The 23,740-nt window shown below is 36.0% G+C and overlaps 1 protein-coding gene across 1 annotated transcript in view; it reads left to right on the forward strand.

Annotated features, from left to right (window-relative positions):
• Positions 1-6,460: 6,460 nt before the first annotated feature.
• Positions 6,461-23,740, forward strand: part of LOC127650204 (uncharacterized protein KIAA0232-like) — a 30,204-nt gene continuing 12,924 nt past the window's right edge. Inside the window, exons 1-3 of the mRNA XM_052135470.1 lie at positions 6,461-6,646; positions 15,471-16,010; positions 22,994-23,134. Of these exons, the coding sequence (XP_051991430.1) occupies positions 15,780-16,010; positions 22,994-23,134 (372 nt within the window). The 5' untranslated portion in view covers positions 6,461-6,646; positions 15,471-15,779. The remainder of the gene's footprint in view (positions 6,647-15,470; positions 16,011-22,993; positions 23,135-23,740) is intronic.

Raw genomic sequence — 23,740 nt, forward strand, 5'->3', positions numbered from 1 at the left:
GCAGATGCATACAAAGCGACAAATGGACTTGGCACCGTGAACACCTAATAGTGACCACGCAGAAACTATGAGTCACCACTTGTAAAAAGGCAGGAAAACTGCAAAAAATAGATAGATTTGGCCCTTGAAGGTCTCTGCATATTTCTGTCTTTTCTGAGCACTGAAGTAAAGCAATTATTGTTAATAATTTGCACTTTATGAATTCATCCTGTTATTAATTTAATCTGACTCCAATTATATATGAATCTGACTCCAATTTTATAATGAACTCTAATTTAGATTAAGGCTCTAATTACTTACTGATCATTCTTTTATTTTTAATCTTTTAAGTTGTTGATTACTCTGAATCCTCTTCTGTTCATTTACCTTTTGATCAATTTCTAATAAGATTCAAACTTATATTCTTTAAGTGGCTTCCTCCTACATTAAAGCTTCAGTTATGATATAAATGATTCTTAAAATGGTATTCTCCTGCTCGGTTCCTCCAGAGCGGTTTCTCCTATTTTACAGACCCAGTATTGATATAAATGATTTTGAAGGAATACAGAATAAATCTGTATTTAAAACACAAGTTACAGAAACAAGTCAAAGAACATACCTGGCAGTTGAGAACACTACATGCAATTGCAAAGCATGGGAAATCTGAATGCAGATTCCTATTATTAAAGTTACACATTGAGGTGTGAGATCATCTGAGCTCTGGGCCAGCTTTCCTTAAATATCCAGACAGAATACACATTGTGTACCAAATGGTATTATCCTTTGAACAATGAGAATTTGGGGGTGAATGGGTTCTTGGCTTCCTGGTGTTAAACGTTCAAGTATTGACCTCCAGTATTATTCAGTATTTGGCAAAGACCTTATAACTTTGTTGTCATTACGTTTTACAAACCTGGAAAAAATTTGTATACATCAGATATGGTCTTTTGTTACATACAGATCTTAGGTGAGTTTGAGGTGATTCTGAGCTGAAAGGGAATGGATGAGAAGGAGAGGGGAGAGAATGGGACAGATGTGGAAGGGCATCAATGAGGTGTGAATAGGCAATCTTCGCTCAGTGGGGTGTGGTGCCTCTGGAAGAGATGCTAATTGTGAGAAAGTTCATATGTTGATTTTCTCAAAGATCATACATTTGCTCTTTGCCTTTGAAATGCAAACACATTGCATAACTTCTTAAGAGATGTAAAAACCCCATCTCCTAGACTCTGTAAGGCTGCCTTACAGAGTCTAGGAGATGGGGTTTTTACATCTCTTAAGAAGTTATGGGAGAGAGACTTGAATTTAGTACTTGAGGATGAAGAATGAGGTAGGATTTAAAAAAAAAAAAATGCCAAGTCTATGTCTAGGGTTGCAAGGGTGCACTTAATTCAATTTAAGATACTGCATAATTTTATTGGACTCCCACTAGATAGCATAGGCTTGGTCTTAAAGACACACACACTTGCTGGCGATGCCAATCAGAGGATGGGGACATAGCCCACATTTTTTGGTATTGAATAAAGATTCAAGAGTTTTGGTCGAGGGTTCAGAGTTATGTCTGTGAGATCCTGAGCACTCAGATTTCACTCTGCCACAGACTTTGTATTTTGGGTATTGGGGTGGATGTTAATGTAGGCAATAAACACTTTAAAAACTGTGTCCTTACCAGTGTGATTATCGGCAGGAAAGTGATCCTTGGGGGATGGAAGTCGGCTGGTGCACACTCATTTCATGAGTGGTGCACCGAATTGGGAAGAGTTGCAGCCTTTGAAAATATTTTGATGAAAGTTGTTTCTGTGTTTTCATGTGCTGATTGTGATGATTTGAGTTTGGAATCAATAAAAATGGTTAATGACAAAAAAGAAACAAGTTATTCATTAACTATAACTCATTATTACTGTGACTATTATATTTTACTACACATAGTTCACTCCAAAAGGGTTGTTTAGTTAACTATATAATTGTTACACATTTAGCTTTATGCTAATACATTGATAGACATATATAGGAAGCAATTTTTGTGCAGAGATCCACATGAGCATATTTTCGTGTCTTTAATTCTTTACGTTTATTTATTTAATGCACCACTGCTGCAACCATCAAAGCTCTGCATGTTCACTGTCGGACCTCAAATCATATGCTGAGATCAATGTTCCTGTTATAATGCATAATCCATAGGTTTATTTTTGAGTTGATGTGGAGGGTATTGTCAGGATTCATTCTGCAGAAACTGACACTACTTTAATAAATAGTTAAGCTGTAAAAAGTTTCATCAAACTGTTGGATAATTTTTTTCCCAAATGTCAAATTCGTGTGCAAGCATTCAAAAGCAGTTGTGTGTCAGACAGTACATGAATATAGATTTTTCAGTACCGGTACTGCAGAAAGAATCATTACTTTTTTTCTTCCTTTTAAAGAATCAACTTGGTACAGACGTACTGGCACTATTGACAATCATCAGTCTGTTATTAATAATTGTATATTATGTTATAATAGTCTGTAAAAATAATAAGCATATGCAATCCATAATTGACCAGTTAAAAATGATCAAGAGCACGCAAGGCCATTTCTAGGCTTAGCTAGGGAGAGATTGCTATGGCAGAGAGGAGCGCAACTCAACGTGCAAGCCACCCTAAGTGTCCGATGATGAAATCGCTCAAGGACACAGGAGAGGCAATAACTTGGCCAGGCCAAAATAATCTGATACATGCATCATACTGAATGTTTCTACACTGAATATAAATGTTATGGCCCTTAATCATTTGTGTACAAATCAACACATTAGTAGGGGTACAATAAATCCAATGCAGTGTCAATGCAGCATGTGTTCGAACATCACTATAAAAATCCAAGTCAGACTGGGCCAAGGAATCACTTTATTGCAAGGATGTTACCAATCAAAGGGCTGCCATGATGCTCAGGCAGTCTTCTGCCTCAATTATGGCATTGTTTGCCTCTCTGCCTCCTTTATCTAAAACAAGAATTCACAACAAAAACATAGGAGCACCAACTGATTTTTTTGTTGAACGTTTTAACAAATGCTGTAAATCACAACAGATTACCTTTTTATAAAAAAATTTGCGCTCTAAGTCCTCATGGTGGAGTAGTCAAGTGCTGAAAACACACACACACACACACACACAAATTACATTTGCATGGTATTGTTTATAGAATCAATTAGTCCTCGATTTTAATTCGAGGACGTTTTAAAAACTTACCATGTGTATTAAGGGTCAAATGTCTACTTTGTTCAGGCCCTTCAAAGATTTTAGAATGCTGTATGGCTTTCATCAGTAACCTGAAGTATTCTGTGGAAGGTCATCCATCTACAGCCCCCTCAGGTGCACCCTCGTTCTCAACAAAGACTATATCTAATTTTGCACCAAGGTCGAATCTGTGACATTTGAAGCCTTGAATACTCCCCTGAAAAATTCTGTCCCTGCACACATTTATTTGATTGCTGGTGGGACAGCTAGTGAAATCCACTTTGTTAACAAGCTTCCTCAAAATGGCCTGCTACCGAATTCTGCCATATTCAGCCATAATTTTTTGTAAATGTGTTGTGGCAGTGTTACGAAAGCAAATATGTTATAAACCTACACTGAAGAATCATTGTCCTCAAGTTCTACAGTGGGAATAGACAAAGAAGACTGGTTGGGAGGTCTTATAATTCAATCAGAATGATAGAGTGATTTCACCTGACTAGTACTCGTTCACACTTTCCCAGGTGCTGCTGATATGATTCGTGAAATAGTGTTAGCTGGTAAATTTGTGTCAGGGCCAAAAAAACAGTGAAATTTGGGTTTTTGTGATAAATGTAATTTTTTTGGCCAATGAAGCTTTTTGCAATTATTTTAAATGCATTTGATCACTCTGCACAGTAATCTAGAATCAATGTGAATCAACACCACAACAACTGAAGCAGAAAACTTAGCGAAACACAAAATGTATGTCACTGCCAATACTTTTGGCCACGGCTGTAGGTTAGTGAGGGGAGGTGAGGGAGCAGACGTGTGTGTAAGTGAAAGAGCATTTGAGTGTGGGGGTGAGGGTGCAGACCTGTGTGGAGGTGAGGGAGAATAGGACTGTGGGGTGAGAGAGCAGATGTGCATGGAGGTGAGGGAGCAGCAAAGTTGGTCATCTGCAGCTGAGATGGTACCTGAGGGATGGGTGATGGAAGGTAAATGCTGGTTTATAATGCCCAAACAAACTTTAACAATTGTTGGGTTTATTCATATCCGTGTTAGCATTTCTGGTTTTATTTTTCAGACTGTACATGTTGAATCATTTTTGGGGGGTTGTGGAATGTTTGAACACTCTGGTAAGATTTATGTTACTGACCAAATCCAACAAACCATGGTGTAATCTGATTTGATTACAAGTCTTTGCCATGACGATGTGGTAAACAACCCTACAAACTGTATTGAAATTACTGCACAGATATAACTGCCTTGCCTTGGGAACCTAAAAGGGGCTGTCAAACTATCTATTTTTTGGGGGGGATGAGTGAATGTTAAAAGTACATATCTGTATTTGATCCATGTATCTATTTATCTATCTGATTTGTTCGTGAAAGTTTGTACGCAGATCACAAGCACAAATATGTGCATACTGAGGTCCACTGTTTTCACATCCCACTCAGGTGGCCAAAGTGTCCACCCAACAGAAATACGTTTAGCTCTGGAAGAATATTCTTGCAAAAGAAAAGAAGAAAAAAAAAGAGAAAAACCTTAGAAGTTTTCAAAACACTGTACCTATTCCTCAGGTGGGGCAGTCCACTGAATATAAAGAGTTGAGAAACCCATTATCTAATGGTCCTCGACATGTTATGGTCCTGACAGAGTGCTGACTCTTAACATAGCAAGAGGTAAAGGTCAAACTGATTGCTACAGATATCTACTTTTTATACAACCAAACAACAGACACCAAGTAATACTTTTTTTTTTTAACTGCCTAATTCATTTTGCACATTCACTGGCTGAAGGAAGTCTGGACTCATCAGGTGCTGGAAGCACAAAAACACTGACTTGCCATATTGGCCTCTCACATTTCCAGGCTAACCTAGAACAACATAAATTTAACATACTAAATACAGGTTAAAATCATTGCCAACATTGGACAGGTCTTGGAAGCAGCCCAAAAATCCCTTGTTTGATGCTTTATAAAAAGAACATGTAGAACATGTACAGTACCACAGTTAATACTATGTTTAAGGATATTTGTGACAAAAAACAAAGGATGTTAGTTTTTTATTGTGAAAACTATTGGAACATGGCATCAGCCAAATGTTAATACCTGCCCTGCAGTTTAAGCAGCTGGGTGGGTTGAATATACTATCTAGTTTTGTAACATCAAAGTTTACCTTCACTTCGGGATCGGCAAAATAAATGCATTGTGGACAACAAAATGTTGGTGTATCCTGACTGCTGCAACTCTTGCCGCACATGCGAAATGGCACTTAAAATGCCATCAAATGTAAATAATGCCTGCTGATCTCCGTCTCCACCTTGTCCATTTTGACAGGTCAGATGAATATGCATAATGTGCGCTTATCATAATAAGAAGGCACTGAATAGAGCTCTACAATTAAGTTTTTACTAGTAAGAATTGCTATTGTAGAGCTCAGCAATTGCATTCTTACTCGTAAAAATGTTGTTAGAGAGCTCTGTAATTGGAATTAATTCTTGTAAGAATGTAATTTAACTAAAGAGCTCTGCAATTAAACATGTCTTTAATTTGATTTTTACTCATACAAATTCAATTAGAGAGCTCTGAAATTGGAATTCTATCTAATTAAAATGCAATGATGAGTAACGTTGGGAACATTAAAAGATCATTTGGCTTTCCATACGAGTAACGCTGGGAATATTTAAAGATAGATATTCGGCTTGCCATAGTTACCATGATGTTACACCGTAAACTCTAAAAGGACCGTAAAAATGGCTATATATAAAACAGCTGTACAGCTCAAATAATATTCAAGTTTTAAAAGATTACTTAATGTAAGTGCTTTTGTAAAAGTATAAGCTTCACATTTCTACTTTTAAATCCTTCAAAGATTGGCCCCACTAACTTCCATTGTAAGTGCCTCAAGATATTTGCTTCTTTTTTATTTAGAGAGAGAGAAGGATATCAAGAGTGGTAATCAACATTATGCCACAAATGCTGTCGATTGAGCTAAAATTGTTTTAAACCCTGAATAGTCCTTTTAATATCTTTACGTTTCCTTCAAAGGTCCACAGAGATCAGTACATTTCTAATGACTATAACTGTATTAGCTCTATTGGATCAGCAAGAACTTCCTTGATATGATGCAAGCTTGCGCGGAGGGATATCAGCCATTGTAACACATTTGTAATATGTCTTGTTGCCTGGAGACAAGTAAAATGGTGTCGGTAGTCGACTTAAAATTCGTTCCCTGCCGGCCATGTTGGCTCAAACCGAGCTATCATTATTATGTTAGAAGGCAGATGACGAAGGCCCACCTTGATCCAAAATGTCGTCAGGCGCGTCCTAACAGAAGTTAAGGACGTAACACACTTTACCCCGCGCCTGATATCTGTGACGCTGTTGTGGCGGACCTCAGAGCTCGAGCTCAGAACGGCAGCGGGAGAGAAGTCATCGCTTCTCCTGCTGCATTTAATCACACTGCGTAGGTTTACAGCAGGTAAGATTATGCATGTACAACTGCGTTTCAATATGTTGAGTGCTGTTAATGTTAGCAATGCTCCCCCGTTCGGAATTGCACTGGAAGCTGATGTTTTTGGTCGTCTTGTCAAACCTGACAAGCGTCTGTAGCGAGGCAAATCAGCCGCGCCTCCTCTCCGACGTAGCTACAACTGTGCACTAGCCTAACGCTACCTATTACTATTTTGGTTAACTAACGTCACTTTTCCCATTTTACGCATAATTGCTGTTGAATCGAAAGGACGAAACAAGGGCCTTGGACCGTTTCACAACGGTTGATGGAAAGCAGAAACACTTTAGTTGCCTGTAGTGTTCGAGGAAGTGAAAAACCGGGACTAGTGTTTCATTCTCTATGGCTTAAAATGGTGTCCGTGTGAGTGGTCATCATCTGTTTACACCGCATCTGCGTCAGATTGACAATAATGACATTTATTTTTTCAGAACATAACTCGTTGCTGAATATTAAATGGTAGGTTATTGTGCATTTGCAAGGAAGTAGCTTGCCAATTATCATTGTGCAACTTAGACTGGTTGTTGTTATGGAGCTGAGCAGCCGCTTAGTTAAACGGCGGCTTGCACATGGTTATATGCTGGACTTTTATAAGTAACGTTGAGTTGAACAACACATTCATGATGGCTGATTCATGCTGAGTAAGAGGAAAGCGGTTTGTTCACTGCGTTCAGTTTTTATAAGGTGGCCTGTAGACGGTCTGTATTAATCCAAAATATCTATATTAATCATTCATTTGCCCGTTAAACCTACCCTCAAACGGTATACAATTAAAAACGTGACAACTGGTTGTTTCTTGAAAAGTAACAGAAACCCGAAGGTTTCTGGTCACTTGCTTGTCAGGTGATAGTTAGCCATTAGCTTATCAGCTGGCCTCCTGTCATTCCGCAATTCTCCTGTCATTGTTGAACAATAATTGCATTGCATGGTATTTTTTACGCTGTTTTATTATATTATTTTATTTTAATTTTTTATTTAATTGAGTACATGGCTCTATCTAATTACAAGGTTGTTCTTGTAGCATTATTCTGAAAGTGATTTAACTTGAGTTATATGAAGGGGCAAGCGTCAAGGGCATTGAATATCACACTTACCTACTGTAGATATAATTTTGCATGCGCGTATGCACTTTGATCTATTACAGTAATACAAAAGAGTCTGATTTGAAATCATTTAATTTGTAGGTAGCCAATCTAATCAGCTACAACCCCTTAAAAGAAGCAGTCCCTCATGTAATAACTTTTGCAGCAGGAAGCTTAAATTATCATTATATTAATGTAAAAATTCGTAACTTTGTGCGTAGTTGTATTTTATTTTTTTAAATCTAACCAAAAATGTACTTCTGACAAGTGACAGTCCTTCAATGAAAGCATTGTTCAGTGCATGGTGACACTCAGGACTCACTGTACAATAATGTATTGTACTGGTAACCTATTAAGTGTGACGATCTGAGTTTTCATTTCAGTTTCACTTAAAATAGGAGTTGTGTCCTCTCTAACACAACAAATGTATTATTTTAGACTGTTTGTTTGTTAATGCTAATCTTCATTTGCATTTTTATAACAAGCCTTACATTTTTACAACAAGCCTTACATTTTTGAATGACTAGAAAAGTACCTTTTGGACAGAGTTTTTAGAAATATCTCCATTTTGTTTTGGGAGGTGGCTTTTTATTGTTGTTTCTTATTAAAATGTCCACTTTCACTCACGGCTAGAATAACCAAGCCTTCTTTTCAGGCCTATTGGTAAAATTAAATCATGAAGTTCCTCTGCGGTCTTGTCTTGGGCACTGATTAATCTTAGTCCTTGGTCAGGTTGCATTGAAATTGATGGTACATTTGTATTTTTTTTTTTTTTTTTAATTTGTCTTGTAGATTTTGCCTTATTCTGGGTCTTTGGAAGTTGCCCTTAGAGATTAGTTTACATTGGCCAGCTGTGCTGTGCTTTATGAACCTTGTTTTAAAGTCATTTGTGTGGCATATCACCATTCAGCATTGCCTGCAAGTGTCAAGTAGTGCCTGTTTTTGAAACATCTTGTGCAGGGGTCACCAAACTATGGCCCGTGGGCCCTACAAAATGTTTTGACCGGCCCTCAGAACCATGTGTGAATGAACCAATATAAGAACTGGATGGTAGCCTAGATTTGTTCGGCAATGAAATGCATGAATCAAACAAGAGGAGGCCAGTCTTTTGTTCAATTCCACCATCTCGTTCAACATGAGAATAGGCCTGATGAGTTATGAATTAAATTATATAAACAACTTATTACAATAGCATACTGACTTTATTGAAACTCATAATAATTTTTTAGGCTACTCTGCAGTGCCGAAGTCTCTTAGTAGAATTGTAGATGCAAATTTTAATAAATGAGTGTTAGCCTGAATAATTCTGAATTTCCTCATTCAAAGCATAAAAATGGCACCATCAATTACGCAAAAGCGTAATTTTCAGAAACGGTCCATGCACGAACCAATGAAAGACTTGAGTCACTGAGATTAATCAAATCATCACCAATACTGAATAGTAGTGATGTCACGGTACCAAAATTTCAGTATTCGGTACCAATACCATTGAAATTTCACAGTACTCGATACCATTTTCGGTACCAAACACAAAAACAGGTTACTAAACAACACTCTTTTATTAACAAAGTTAACAAAACATTAGCAGCAGAACTAAGAACAAAAATATGCCATTGAGCAACACTTCAATTTAAATATATTATTTTTTAATTATAACAAAACTGAACAATGTATGCTTAAATAGGGCCCTATAAAATCTGTTTTATTTTTTCCCAAATTCCGTTTTTTCCGTTTTAATTTTTGAAAATTCCGTTTTTTCCGTTTTAATTTTTGCGAATTCAGTTTTTTTACCCTTTACTGTTATTTCAGTCGTAAAAAGTGTGCTTTTAATGTTAATGATTAAAATGTACACAAATAAAACAGGAATGACCTTAAATTTATTGAGGTAACAAACATCACATTTACTCAGTACTTTTACTGCATGATGCAACATAACACTGCACTCTAAGTACTAACACAATATTAATGGTTATGAACCAATGGTTATAAATAAAAGTGCTCCATTAGCTTTTTCTTTCAAGTAAAAAAAATAGAACCTCTCAATTTCAGAATTATAAAGTATTTCATAAAGAATCATCTTTTCCATACAGTACATTAAAGTGCATCAAAAACAAGGCAAAATACAGCAAGTACTCCCTGAGTTATACAATTAAAGTTGACTTTGTCATCATGTAACAGACAAAAACTTTTGATGAAAAGTAAAGTTGTAGGACTAGTTAATCCTTGTGAGCTAACTTTCTTCATTTAAGCTTCCCACCTATCAGAAACATCACCATTGAAATACATGTTGACAAAACTTGCAAAACAATAGTTCACCTGACATGTAAAAGTCACGAGGGAACTGCTCGGCTCTGTACTCAGGGCTTAGCGTCGTGTTTCTCAACTTTTTCGCCGAAAGCGGAGCTGTGGAGAGCCGCTTCGCCATTTTTTCATTGTTTTGATGGGGGAGGGTGAGAGGGAGGGGGAGCTGAAATGACGGAGTGGGAGGGGTTGTGTCGCCCAGATTTGCGTCCCCCGGTGTGCATTTCCCCCAGACGTACGTTCTTCTCCCACACAAAACAGAATTTCATTTCAAATGTAGAAATTCCGCGTTTACACCAGATTCCGCGTTAATTTGCCAATTCCGCGATTCCGTCCGCGATTCCGTGATCGCGGAAATTATAGGGCCCTACTTAAAGTATTTTTGAACACTTATATAAGATTTGCTTCAACTTTTAATTTAAGTTTTTACCAAGTACAAAAAAAAGCCTAAATAAACAAGCATACAATAGAATTAATAAAAAACAATTTCCAAACTAATGTGCAAAATGTTCTCATATTAATAAAGCTGCATATTGCCAATTTTCTTCACGATAATAAATGCACAGTGACGTATATTATGATTAAATAAGTCGTGAGCCATCGCGTTCTAATTTAGCTGCATTAAGCGTCTGCGCTCGAGGGATGAGCGTCCCCGAGGCAGAGACTCTCTCAGCCAGGTGCAGTTTCAATCTCTCCCACTTTAGATCGGGACATTCGCGCAACTCATTGAAGAGGTGCTTCCCACACAGAGAAATGCCAGTTTTTGAATTTATAGTTAATAACATGAGCTGATTCTGTATTATTTGAACTTTAATAAAGCTATAACACATTAAAATAACTGCATTTAAGATGTAACGCATGTTTCCTTTAAAGAGCTCCGGCTCCGTTTACTCCACGACGAGAGTGCTTCTGAATTTATTATAATTCATATTTTTTTATAATTCCCTAATACTTTGGGATCTACATAAAATGAAGATGTGAAAGTTTAGAGTGAATCTGGACCGTGATCTGTGTAATTCTTCTCCTCCATCAGGTGTGAACTGCAGCGCTGCTCTGGGGCTTCATCGTTACAGTTTAATATGATTTCATGTTACGTTAAATGAGATCAAATGACTATTCAACAATGAAACTTTTTCTCATAATTTATTTTATTTTTGACATTGTCGATAATGTCGACTAACCGTTTCAGCCCTAAAGCAAATGATAATATGCTTTTAAACTCACCTGCTATATTTGCTTGAATAAATCCAGGTGTCTGTCTTTCAGATGCTTTGTTAAGTTTGATGTGTTTCCTCCTTTCTTCAGAAAATTGTGAAAGCAGCGTTTTCAAATAGGTTTTTGCTGGTTTCCCTTTTCACTAGCCTCAAATCCAAAGAATTTCCAAACCTGGCTTTGTCCACTTTTTCTTTTCGACAAGATTCAGTTGAGACTCCTCAGCAGCTTTGCTTGTCGCCATCTTTTGCTTGGTTTTTGCATCTTTTGCATTTTTGCTTGTTGTGAGCGTTCGAAAGTTCCTGACTCTGCATGGGAACCGGGTAGACTCTGTATTTTTCACAACACTACTGGACTAGAGTACTTAAATGTTCTTTGAGCCAATGGATGGATGCACTGATGTAAGAGATGTAATGCACATTTCACACAGATGTAAAGTTCTTTTCTTGTTAGACTACAATAGAAAAATTTAACAGTAAACAGGTGGTACTACAAGCTTGCATTTCTCAGGAATCTTCCTTTATTATATTAAGTGGGCATGCGATTAATTGCGTAAATGTTTTTAACGCGTTAAATCGACAGCCCTAATTAAAACACAATAATAAAAGGAAACAAAAAGTGCAATTACAATAATTGTAACAAAATTAAGACAGATTTGTGTCTTTTGCTTTCCAGCTCACCACTTGTACTTGTCACTCAATTTACAATTACAGCGACAATTACAGCGTGTGCTTGTTTAGAGCGGACACTACAGAATTGCTGAAATGCATTCTTGTAGGAACTTTATAATGGGGCTGAAGCATGTTAATCAGATGCTTAAACCCTTTTTTCTTGATGACTGAGTATGGTTACATATTTGCAGTCGGGCTGGGCGATGTAGCCAAAATTGTTATCATGATAATCTTTTTCATATTGTTCGATATTTATCACGATATACATTTACACATTGCACTTTCTTTTTTTTTTTTATTTCAAAGTTGACTGTTTAGAATAGTTTTTTTCTTGTTTTCTTCAGTCAAAATAGTCTCTACGAAACTGCACAAGGGGTCCAGAGACAGCCAAAGCAGTGGGGTCTGTGGGATCTTTTACTAATTTGACCATCTTTTACCGTTTATCAATTGAAAATGAATGTTAAAAGATCATCTGTTTGTTCTGAAGCATAGTGACATCAGTCCAGTATTTGTTGGAATATTTTTAAATAAAAATTAAATCTTTTTTATATTTCTTTAGATTCAGATACCCAAGTATGGGGGCATAGAAGCCCTTGTGACTGTGGAATGATGCAGAATGTGGGTTCAGGGGTGTCCCGAGAGAAAATGTAGAAAATGTTTTCTTTTTTATTTAAAAAACATTTGTATATTTTCATTAAAAAGAGAGACTAATCTACCAAATAGTAATTTTAGTCTTTCTTATCCATTCCAGACATCTAATTAATTTTCACAAAATTAGAACAGAAATCGATTTGTTTATTATTAAAGGCTCGTAACATGCTGATTAATAAAGATACATTTAGAAGGGAAAAACGTTATGGTCTAAAAGGTGCTTTGAAACCACGTTAACTCATGCGGCGCTTCATGTTTACACACATGCAGGGAAAAGAGGCAACGCATGCGGAGCGGGACAGGGTAGAATTGAAGCATGTGTGGTGTTAGAGAACAATATTCAAGATTACAGCGCAGAAAATTAGAGCTGTTGTCCACATCACTGTTGTTCTGTCGCACTCTTTACTAGAGACGATGAGAGGGCGCAACCATTGCCATGAAGTCTTGCAGTGCGGATGGAATCAATCTGGTGTCCAACATAATTGTTAGCAAGGCAGCTAGCATTAGCAAGTTCATCCAATCTGACCCTACATTACCACTGGCACATTGTGAGCAAAGCTGAGAGCGTTTTCAATTCATTCCTATGAAAGCCGAGCATCATGCTCGCAAGCTGGATCGTAGGATTGGCAGCGGTGCGGAGCAAGCTCTCTCCTAGCGCTGTGAGTGCCTTTGAGCGGGTTTTGTCCGGCCCAGTGGAAACACAGCTTGAGAAAGCCGAACTGCTTGTGTTATAGCGACATGCATTAAATATCGAAAATTCCTCAAAAGCTTATTGCCGATATCATGGATTTTCATTATTTTGATAAATAATTATATTGTTTTATCGCCCAGCCCTAATTTGCAGCCATAAATACTCCTATGGCATTTGTAATTGCTTTAGCTCTGTCGGAGCTTGCAGCAAGAGGCTGCTTGAATGCAGTTGCGAGACTAACTTGCACAGGCTGTTTATGCTTTGCTTCGCTAAGCTCAAGAGACACATGTGGATGATGTTGCCGCAAATGAGTCGTCATGTTAGATGTGCTTCTTGAGACCTATCTGTCTTAAGTGAAACCAACAGCCGATACACAGCCTTTTTGTTTCAGTAACAATGCACATTATGCAATGTAGAGATTATGCAATTTTGTGTTGAAACATGCCATTTTTCAAATTGAATTAATTGCTTTAAAGTATTTGACAAAAGGATGATAGTCAATTTATAAGGTTATCATTTAAAATGCCCTTTGTAAAGGTAAAAAAAATGCCCCCTGTAAATCAGTTCCAGGGGCAAATATTACCCTTTAATGGAAAAGTTAATTTCGGACCCTGATTCTATCTGACCTGTACAGGAATTAATAAAAAGTAGCCCCCCATTAGATTTAAGTGAGTTTGTTGAAAAATTCCAGATATTTTAGTGTTACAAGGTTTATTTTCCTCCAAAGTGCATAAATCCCCCCCCTGCAACTTCTTATGAATGTGCTGTTTTTGTTTATATCATTGGTGCATGACAGGGAATGGACTACATAATAGCACACTGAGGGTGCAATAACAAGAGAAGTTTGCCCTTGACCCAGCCCATTAGTGCTTTTTTTCTGTGCAATTTAGTAAAGACCGATTTTAGAGGGGAAAATTCATCGATTACCGATATGTTGGCTGATATAGATCTTTTTTGAACTGGAATGAAAACAGACATTTTCTATGTGGATTGTTCACCGATTTTGCACCACTATGACTATGCAAAGGTACTCCGAAGGCTGCTTTCTTAAACAAATATTTTTATCAAAGAATATTTGACATTATTATTATTATTATTATTATTATTATTATTATTATACATTGTCAACAAATTCTAGAAATGAACAGAAAATATAGAATAAATAAAAATACAATAAATAGCTAAATAAACATCAGTACTGTTTATTATCAGTCAAATGCTGACCAATAAAATAAAGAATAAATCAAATAAATATCTAAATAAACATCAGTACTAGGGTTGCAACAGTATGAGATTTTCACGGTATGATTACCGTCTCAGAAAATATCACGGTTTCACGGTATACAGTATTACACAATTAGTATTATCAGTGAAAACAGAAGGGTTATTTAATTATCTATTTTTGAGCAATCACTTTATTATAATTGGAACTTGAAACCATTTATTTTATTGAAGTATGTGTAAAAAAAAAAAAAAAAAAATAAGAAATCTAACAGAATTATAATAAACAGAATTATAAACATAATAAAAAAATAGCATGTAAATATAACGTTATATAACTAAAGCATGTAAGTTTACATGTTAAGTTAACTACTAAATGAAAAATTACATCAGCTGTGTGAGCTTTTGAAGTAATGTCCTATGATTATTAATATTTATCATATATTGTAAGTGCACGGCAGTTAGACTGCTCCTGTCTGTCCCTTTATCTCAGTGCTTCTCAACTGGTTTTGCTTCAGGACAGATTTGACATTGGAAATCAAGTGTCGATAGATTCATAGATCAAACATAACCTGTATTTAATGTATCCTGGGTTGCATTTCCTTTTATGTTGCATAGTTTTGTTCATGGTTTTCCAGTACAAGGACATGCATCAAGTGACAATATTTGTGTTGTTGATGTCAAAATCTACAGGAAGTTTTCTCTCCCCCTTTTAAAAATTGAAGAGCATATTTACTTATATGAGCCCATTATTATCCCGTTTGTTATCTAATATTACGTATTTATACACATATTACACAGAAGGAAAGGCTCCTCATTCCCATGGTTAAGTCAATGGTTTTTGCTAGAATTATATCTAGGAAGGCAATGGAAAATTAACAAGACTTTTTTTTAATTTTTCTATTGTCTGTGGGAGTAGGAATCACATTTTGTATGAGACTAAATGTTTTTTCTCTGACTTTCAGGTTAAGCCTGGAACCAGCTGTCATCCAAGATGAACCCTTATGAGTGAAATTGAGCCCATTCAGAAAGCTGTTAGCTTCCAGTGGACAAAGCCATGCCTGAAGATTAGAGACTCCTCTTGCTTACAGCAATACATATATACAGAAGATTCCTCATGAGTCTTCAAGTAGACCTCCATGTGTTCGTCCTTCTGGGTTGAATCCCCCCTTCCTTCTATAATATAAGATATATCCCTTTCATACCACTCCTTGTGCTCTCATGTCCACCTGGGAACATGCAACTGCATCTGAGAATGTCTCCAACCTAGTCTCATGCGTCCAGTGAGTAGAGAGTCAGACGGCCCTGCCCCTGATAGAGTATTGCTGGCCTTCCCTGTGTCAAGGCCCATGTCCTCTGAGATGTCCTCACTGCAGTCACTTGGGCCAGTACAGAGCTGGCTGGGTCAAGAGCTGGAGAAATGTGGCATAGATGCAATGATCTACACCCGCTATGTCCTTAGCCTGCTACTGCATGACAGCTATGATTATGACCTGCAGGACCAGGTATGGTGAAAATGTATTACATTGGATGTTCCAAAACTTAGTGAGCTGCCTCGTTGCTTCTATGGCATTATCCTACCTGAAATGCAGCCTCATAAGGGGCCAAATCGGAATTCTCTACATTGGTGACTGCCAATTAATGAAATTAATTTCTGCATTACAGTCAAAATGACTATAGAAAAGGTCTTATGTAGACATACTCTAGCTTTACGCTGTGGAGCTAACTGAAATTTCAGTTGTGTTCACCTACAATTTCATCCAAGGATGCTGGAAAATAGGGATGGGAATTGCCACAGACCTCACAATTCGATATTACAACGATATTTAGATGTCGATTCTAAATGTATTAGCCAATTATTATTATTATTATTATTATTTTTTTATATATATATATTTAGCTTTAACACCTTTTTTTATTGGAAATGTTTATTGAACAGTTGTGTCTGACTTAACATTTGTTTTACTCTGTTGTACAGAATTTGCAGGTAAAAGGTAGGAATATGCAAACCCACTAATTTATATAATCGACTAGTTGTTGCATTGCCTGAGCCTATAGTCAACTAGTTGGTGTGAAGGAATTACTGCTTAGTTTTTTCCAAATTCTGTTTTAACCCTCTGGGGTTGACGAACGCGCCGATGCTTCCTGCTGGATATTTTCGTCATTACAGCAGAAACAACTTAAAATACACCATCATTTTTGGGTATACAGATAAGTGTAAGACATCATTAGAGACTCTACTTTTATTTGTGTACACTCACAATAACAACAAAACCTTGTGCTTTTGTAAAATAAAGAAAATAAAAAGGGTGAGCTTTCAGCAGTCTCTGTGTTCACAAGCATATTTCTGAAACACGTCACAAAAATGAACTGAAACTCCACAAATACTTATCACACAAACATGAAACATATGTCTAAAGAAAGCTTAAGATTTCTACTTTTAAATACAACTATTCAAATTTAAAACAAATATTCTCCTGCAATGTAATCTGTTTGAAACAAAGTGATACAGTTTTTACCTGGATATCTAATTATCTGTAATGTGATCACACCCACCAGCCGAGTGCTCCATTCATATGCTAATGTGCTGAGACTATCAATGCAAATGGGGCACGCCCCAGACAGTGAGGTTTGATATAAACCCATTTCAGTCATTTCTCTGCTCATTTGCAACGATACACAGGCAAGAAAGCTCCAGGATATTAAGGAAGAGTTAAAATTTTCCTCAGAAGAAGAGCAGGACTCCGATGAACATTTGTATTTTGAAGAGATACTTGATCCAGCCGAGGATACAATTTCAGAAAAGTAAGTCATTTAGTTTTCTTTATTAGACATGCTATTTTATATAAACATGTAGATATTTTACTAGTGGGACTGTTTCCAGACTTGCCAGCCAGCATTCAGAGTATTGACATTTGAAATATGTCCTAATAAGCAAGTTTTAGTTATATTTAAATGCTGTTTTTGCTAAAGCATTTAAATTGTATGCTGTATAATATAAATATAATATGTAATATGATATAAAAATAATTTGAATGTTTAGATTATATTTTATCTAGTTTATAATGCCACCTCATCATCAACAAAGCTTGTGCTTGCAAATATGTGTTAGGGTTAAATGAGTAAAATGCACTTTAAATATGCCCATATTAGAAAATCAGCATATTATAATGATTTCTGAAGGATCATGTGACACTGAAGACTGCTGTAATAATGCTGAAAATTCAGCTTTGATCACAAATAGCATTTTACAATATATTTAAATAGAAAACTGTTCTTTTAAATTAAATAGTTCAGAATATCAATGTTGTTTCTGTATTTTGGATCAAATAAATGCAGCCTTGGTGAGCAGAAGAGACTTCTTTTAAACTGTAGTGTAGGTCTAAAATAAGTAAAGTCTTTATGTAAAGAAAATGTATAGTCTGATTACTTCTTTTAACTTAAAACTTGATTTGGATCATTAAGTCTCCTCACATTCATTCTCTCTGTCACATTCCTCATTGATAGGCCCAGAGGAGGGGTCTTTGTCTCTCATGTGTGAATTACAATGAATATTCATGATCGTTCACACCTTGTGATGTGATTGTGATGCAAGGATATTTCAACACTAAAATTGTCTTACAAAAGCTAAATTACTATATTGTTTTGTATGAATGAGTGATCAGGATGGTTTTCACATCATTTTGTAGCAAAATCTCTAGGCTACAAGATCCAGTTCTCAAAAGTCATGTGGACAAATATTTAGTATGTGTTATATGGCCTTATTTCAGTGACTTACAATTTTTTCAAAAACCACGCATAAACGTTATTTTCTCAAAAATAAAAACCTGTACATACATGTTGCTCACATATTATTGTAGCCCAGTTTGTGCTGAATACGGTGTTATTAGACTTTAGCCATTCATATGTTTTTAAGCAACTGAAAAAAGCACAAATGTCGAGGCATGTCAAAACTTCTCTAGGGCCCAAAATACCCTCACACCCCAGAGGGTTAAAGTTTCATAAAATGTTGTCATTTAATAAAAAGTGAATTCATAGAACTTGAATCAAATGAAAACGGAACAATTACTTTTCAACATAATATTTCACATACCAAGTGCTTCTATACAGATTGTCAAATACAGTGCTTGCACTGCAGAGCACCACAGTAAATTAATAAAACCACTGATGAAAACTTGTACTCCGTATAACAGCACTCCTGCTTGTTAGATATTATTTAAATAAAATTATTGAATTATTATTACTACATTGAACATTACATTTATGGTAAAATTGTAATATATTTAGGTTACCATTTTAAGAATGTTTCAATTTTACGCATCTAGTTAAATTGAACATGTTCGTCTGGTGGAAAACCGAACAAAGAACTTTCAGTTTTAATGTTTTTATGACAGCTGCTCACTTCAAAATAAGCAGTTTGCTATATGACAGAAAAGGCTGTGATTTTAATATTATAAATATATAGTCTTCTTGTGCTGTGGGCTTCATTGTTAATGAGTGCTCTGCTCTCTCTTTACGCACACAAGTATGTGGTGTCATCAGTGTATGCGTGTCCGGCTTCATACATTCACTTTAATACGCAAGCCTGTTCTAGGAGTCAGCCTGTTTTGTTTAATAATCACACTAGGACATATCACAATATTATTTGATTAATTGTGCATTCATACATACATTTTCAGATCAAATTCTGTGACATTCCCAATTTTATATATTTAATTATGTTTTTATGACTGGATTCCACAATTGTGGCAGTCATACAGCCCCCTACTCTTATCGCTGTAGATCTTTAACCCTAAGGGATCAACGGTGTGTCCTGCTGGATTTTGTTCCTCATAGCAGAAAAAACTGAAAATACGCCGTCGTTTTTGGGCATAGAGATAAATAAAATAGACCCTTTATAGTTTATAATGATGTCTTACATTTGTGTACACTCACAATAACAACAAAACCTTGTGCTTTTGTAAAATAAAGAAAATAAACAGGGTGCACTTTCAGCTGTCTCTGTCTCCGCAATCTCTCTGAAACACGTCTAAAAAAAGAACCAAAACTCAGAGAATACTTATCACACAAACATGAAAAAATATGTTCTGCAATGTAATCTGTATGAAACAAAGATGTTGAAAACTGTTGTGTACAGTTTTTTATGAATAGAATGTTCAAAATAACAGCATTTATCAGAAATAGAAAGCTTTTGTAACATTATACACTACTGTTCAAAAGTTTGGGTTCTCTAAGATTTGTTTGGATAGAAATTAATACTTTTTTTCAGCAAGGATGCATTGTATTGGTCACAAGTGACCGTAAATACATATATAATGTTACAAATGCTTTCTATTTCAGATACATTTTGTTATTTTGAACTTTCTATTCAACAAAGAATCCTGATTTATATATATATATGCACTATATCAGATGGGAGGGTCTTTGTCTCCTCAGGTATGAATCACAACAGTATTCATGATCATTCACACCTCTGATATTATATTTCTAACACTAAATGTATCTTACAAAAGTGAAATAACTACATTGTTTTGTATGAATTAGTTATATGGCCTTATTTCAGTGCTATTTTATTTTGTTCAAAAACCACGCATAAACTTTATTTTCTCAAAAATATAAAAATTTTGTGCTGAATACAGTGTTATTAGACTTTAGCCATTCATATGTTTTTAAGCAACTGAAAAAAGCACAAATGTCAAGGCATGTCAAAACTTCTCCAGGGCCCAAAAACACCCTCAGACCACAGAGGGTTAAATAAATATTCTGGGTTAATTATAATTCAAGCTCAATCGATGGCATTCATGGCATAATGTTGATTACCACAAAAACTAATTTTGACTTGTTCCTCTTCTTTAAAAAAAACTGTTGTTACAGTGAGGCACTTATAATAGAAGTGAATGTGGCCAATTTTGGAGGGCTTAAGCACATATAATTTTACAGTTGTTTTAGGGTTTTTGACATAGCTTCATCATGGTAAGTGAACAAAGTTGTAAAATTGGCTGTATAACTTAACACGATTTTATCACACTGAAATCATGTTTACACTTATTGTTTATGTCTTTTGAAAAGGTGAGAATTTTACGAGTCAAAATACATTTTTGTGGTACTTGATGCCACAAATGCTTTCGATTGAGCTTAACTTGTACTGAACCCTGAACATTCCGTTAGAGCAGGGGTGACCAACCCTGCTCCTGGAGAGCTACCTTCCTGCAGAGTTTAGCTCCAACACACCTGCCTGTCATTTTCAAGTAACCATAAAGACCTTGATTAGCTGGTTCAGGTGTGTTTGATTAGGGTTGGATCTAAACTCAAGGTAAGGTAGCTCTCGAGTAGCAGTGTTGGTCACCCCTGCTTTAGAGTATCTCTTGGTTGAAACCTAGGAGCTTTTGGACTTGTTTTTGCAGATAGTGACAATAAAGAAGATTGAAGCAACAGGTTTTGAGTGTCGTAGTAGTGTCTGTTACAAAACCTAGTGAGGTGTACCTAGCTGTATACTGCCTACATAGGCAGCTGCCTATTAAGGTAGTGTCCTTGCAGAGATGAAACCTCACAAGTAACTGATTTGAAATGTTCTACATCGCAATAAACTCTTTGGCACTAAATAGTCACAATTGCTTCCAATAGTGTTTGATAATTGTATGTTGCAAAGTTAAATATCAGCCTGTCAGTTACCAGTCCATTTTACTGGAATGGGTGTGACACTTAAAAAAAAAACTACACACAAACATTGAGCAAAATGGTACATTTTAAATTGGATTTAAAGCTGTACTATGGAACCTGAAAATAATATGCAGAAATGTCTGCAATCACAATAATAAAAGCTTAGTTAATTGTTTCTTTGGAAGTTATAGTAAAGAGACAGTTTAGCATGGTTACATGCTAAACTAATAAATTACAATAAAAGGCATTCATGGGGAACTACCATGTATCTTTAGTGGCTTTTAAATTGTTCAGACTATCAGTCCAAATCTCATTTTTGTGCATATCTTTGGCAAGTTTGAATGGCAAAAAACCCCCCACATGATTTTTACAAATCCTATTCAAATCCCATTTCTGGAAATCTGTTTCAGTCTGACCATTCTGATAAAAAATCTCAAGTGGCTTTTTGCCATATGTCCTTTCCTCATGCTAGTTAAAGTTCTATCTCTTCCACTTATATCGGGACATTAATGCAACTCCTAGAAGAGGCACTGGCCGCACAGAGAAATGCCAGTTTCGGAGTTTGTAGTTATTTACATGACCTGTTTCCTTATTATTTGAACTTTAATAAAGCGGTAACTCATTCAATATAACTGTATTAAAGATGTAACCCTGGGGTGTTTCCTTTAAAATGCTCAACACATAAGTTTTGTTTTAGCGGAGCGGCAGCTTCACTTATTCCACAACGACAGTGCTTCTGTATTTACTTATTTTGTATTTTTATGTAATTCCCTCATACTTTGCAATCTACATCACCTGAAGCTGTTTGGAAAGTTTAGAGTGCAACTGGACTGTGAGCTTTGTAATTCTTCCTTTCTTCAGTCAGGCACGAACCGCAGTGCAGCTCTTGCGTGCCATTATTAGAGTTTCTTGTGATCTCATGTTATGCTAAATTACATCAAATGAATATTCTTCAATTAAAATGTTTATTGTCGATATAAAGTTGATTCCGATCGGATACACAAAATCTGATTTGCACTGACAGCCTTAAACAGGCCATCTGCTAAAAGGATACAGACACACTTTGGGAACCTCGAAACTGCAGCAATTTTATAAGATACTCAGAAATCGTGAATATTAGTAAACTTGTTACATTAACTTCACTGGAAAAAATTTAACTTATAAACGCATTGCAATCTGTAAAAACATGAATAATGTTCTATTCATTAAAGCATGACAAGCAATAAAAGCTTCGACAACCCCACATAAAAAAATATCCAAGCATTTATAGCAGGTAAACAACTTTGCCAAACAGATTCAAACTGTTAAAAATAAATAAGGTGAGTAATTTCACATTGGTGTCCTGACTGAACCGCTGTCGCACTCTCTTCCCTTTTAAGACAGGGATTTGAACTCATGTAATGTACTCATTCAATTAACTTTTGTAAATTGTAACCAAAACATTTTACATATTGCAGCTTTAGCTATTTTATTCAGATACATTTGTGTATTGAATGAAATATATTTCTCACTTTGTTTGTCATCTTGGATTTATATTTCCAGAAAGCCTTAGAATTTGGCTGAAACAAGGAATTTTAGGAGGCAGCATAAAGTTGTGCCTACTGTTCGGAAAGCATGTTGAGGGCTCATTTATTGCCTTAAAATGCTACCTCCCATAGGCAGCACACTAAGTTTTGAAACATTGCAGTAGTGCTCTGTAAATGTTTTCCCTGTTACTTGAGAATGGCTTGATTTGCAACAGTTGCATCTTGGCAAAACTTTGTATGGTGTAATTTCATTGCACAGATAATAAGCAATCAATACGACTCATGATTTCCCTTTTGCACAGGAAAATGACATCTTCCTGGGATGGGAAAAAGGAGCAGGGAAGAAATGGGGGAAGAGCAAGAGGAAGGGAGGAACTGATCTAAGTCTGGAAGAGATGAAGAAACAAGCTGCGGTGCAGTGTTTGCGTTCAGCATCTGATGAGGTTAGAACTTTGCTTTAAGGAATTTTTCACTACATGTATTACAACTCTTGTGTTGACATAAACGGCATCCTCAATTTAGCCTATTAGCCTTTTTTTTTTTAAGCAAATCATCAACCATCAAGTGTAAACAATTAAATCCAGAGTAAAAAAAAATCGGGATTTTTAATTGGTCTGCAATGTTGCAAATAATGTAATAATAAATTCTTTATCTATTTGTCTCTAAAACATTCAGTGCTTTCTCAAAGATTTAACGCTATAGCCCCTTCAGCCTAAATCTAGTGACGCTCCTGCCTACAAACATTTGCACTGCTTAATTGAAATTCTTAACCCTAATTCACAAGTACCAGTGACAACTAGAACAAAATGGGCAGACATGATAGTTGGTCACAACAGTTGTATGATGTAGTATTGGTAGAGCAGAGAAACAGAAACAGCTTCCTGGATTGCCCTCGTCATTAAGATTGAAATATGCTACCCAGGACAAATGCCGTTTGAGCTTCAACCTACTTTTGTGAAAAACATTTACAGTACATGTTCTGCCTCAGCCTTTACAGTAAATATGCTTATTTGCATCCAGTTCACAGGTTTTCAGCAAATTTAACACAT

This window comes from Xyrauchen texanus, chromosome 1 (assembly GCF_025860055.1).
Source record: "Xyrauchen texanus isolate HMW12.3.18 chromosome 1, RBS_HiC_50CHRs, whole genome shotgun sequence".
NCBI lineage: Eukaryota > Metazoa > Chordata > Actinopteri > Cypriniformes > Catostomidae > Xyrauchen > Xyrauchen texanus.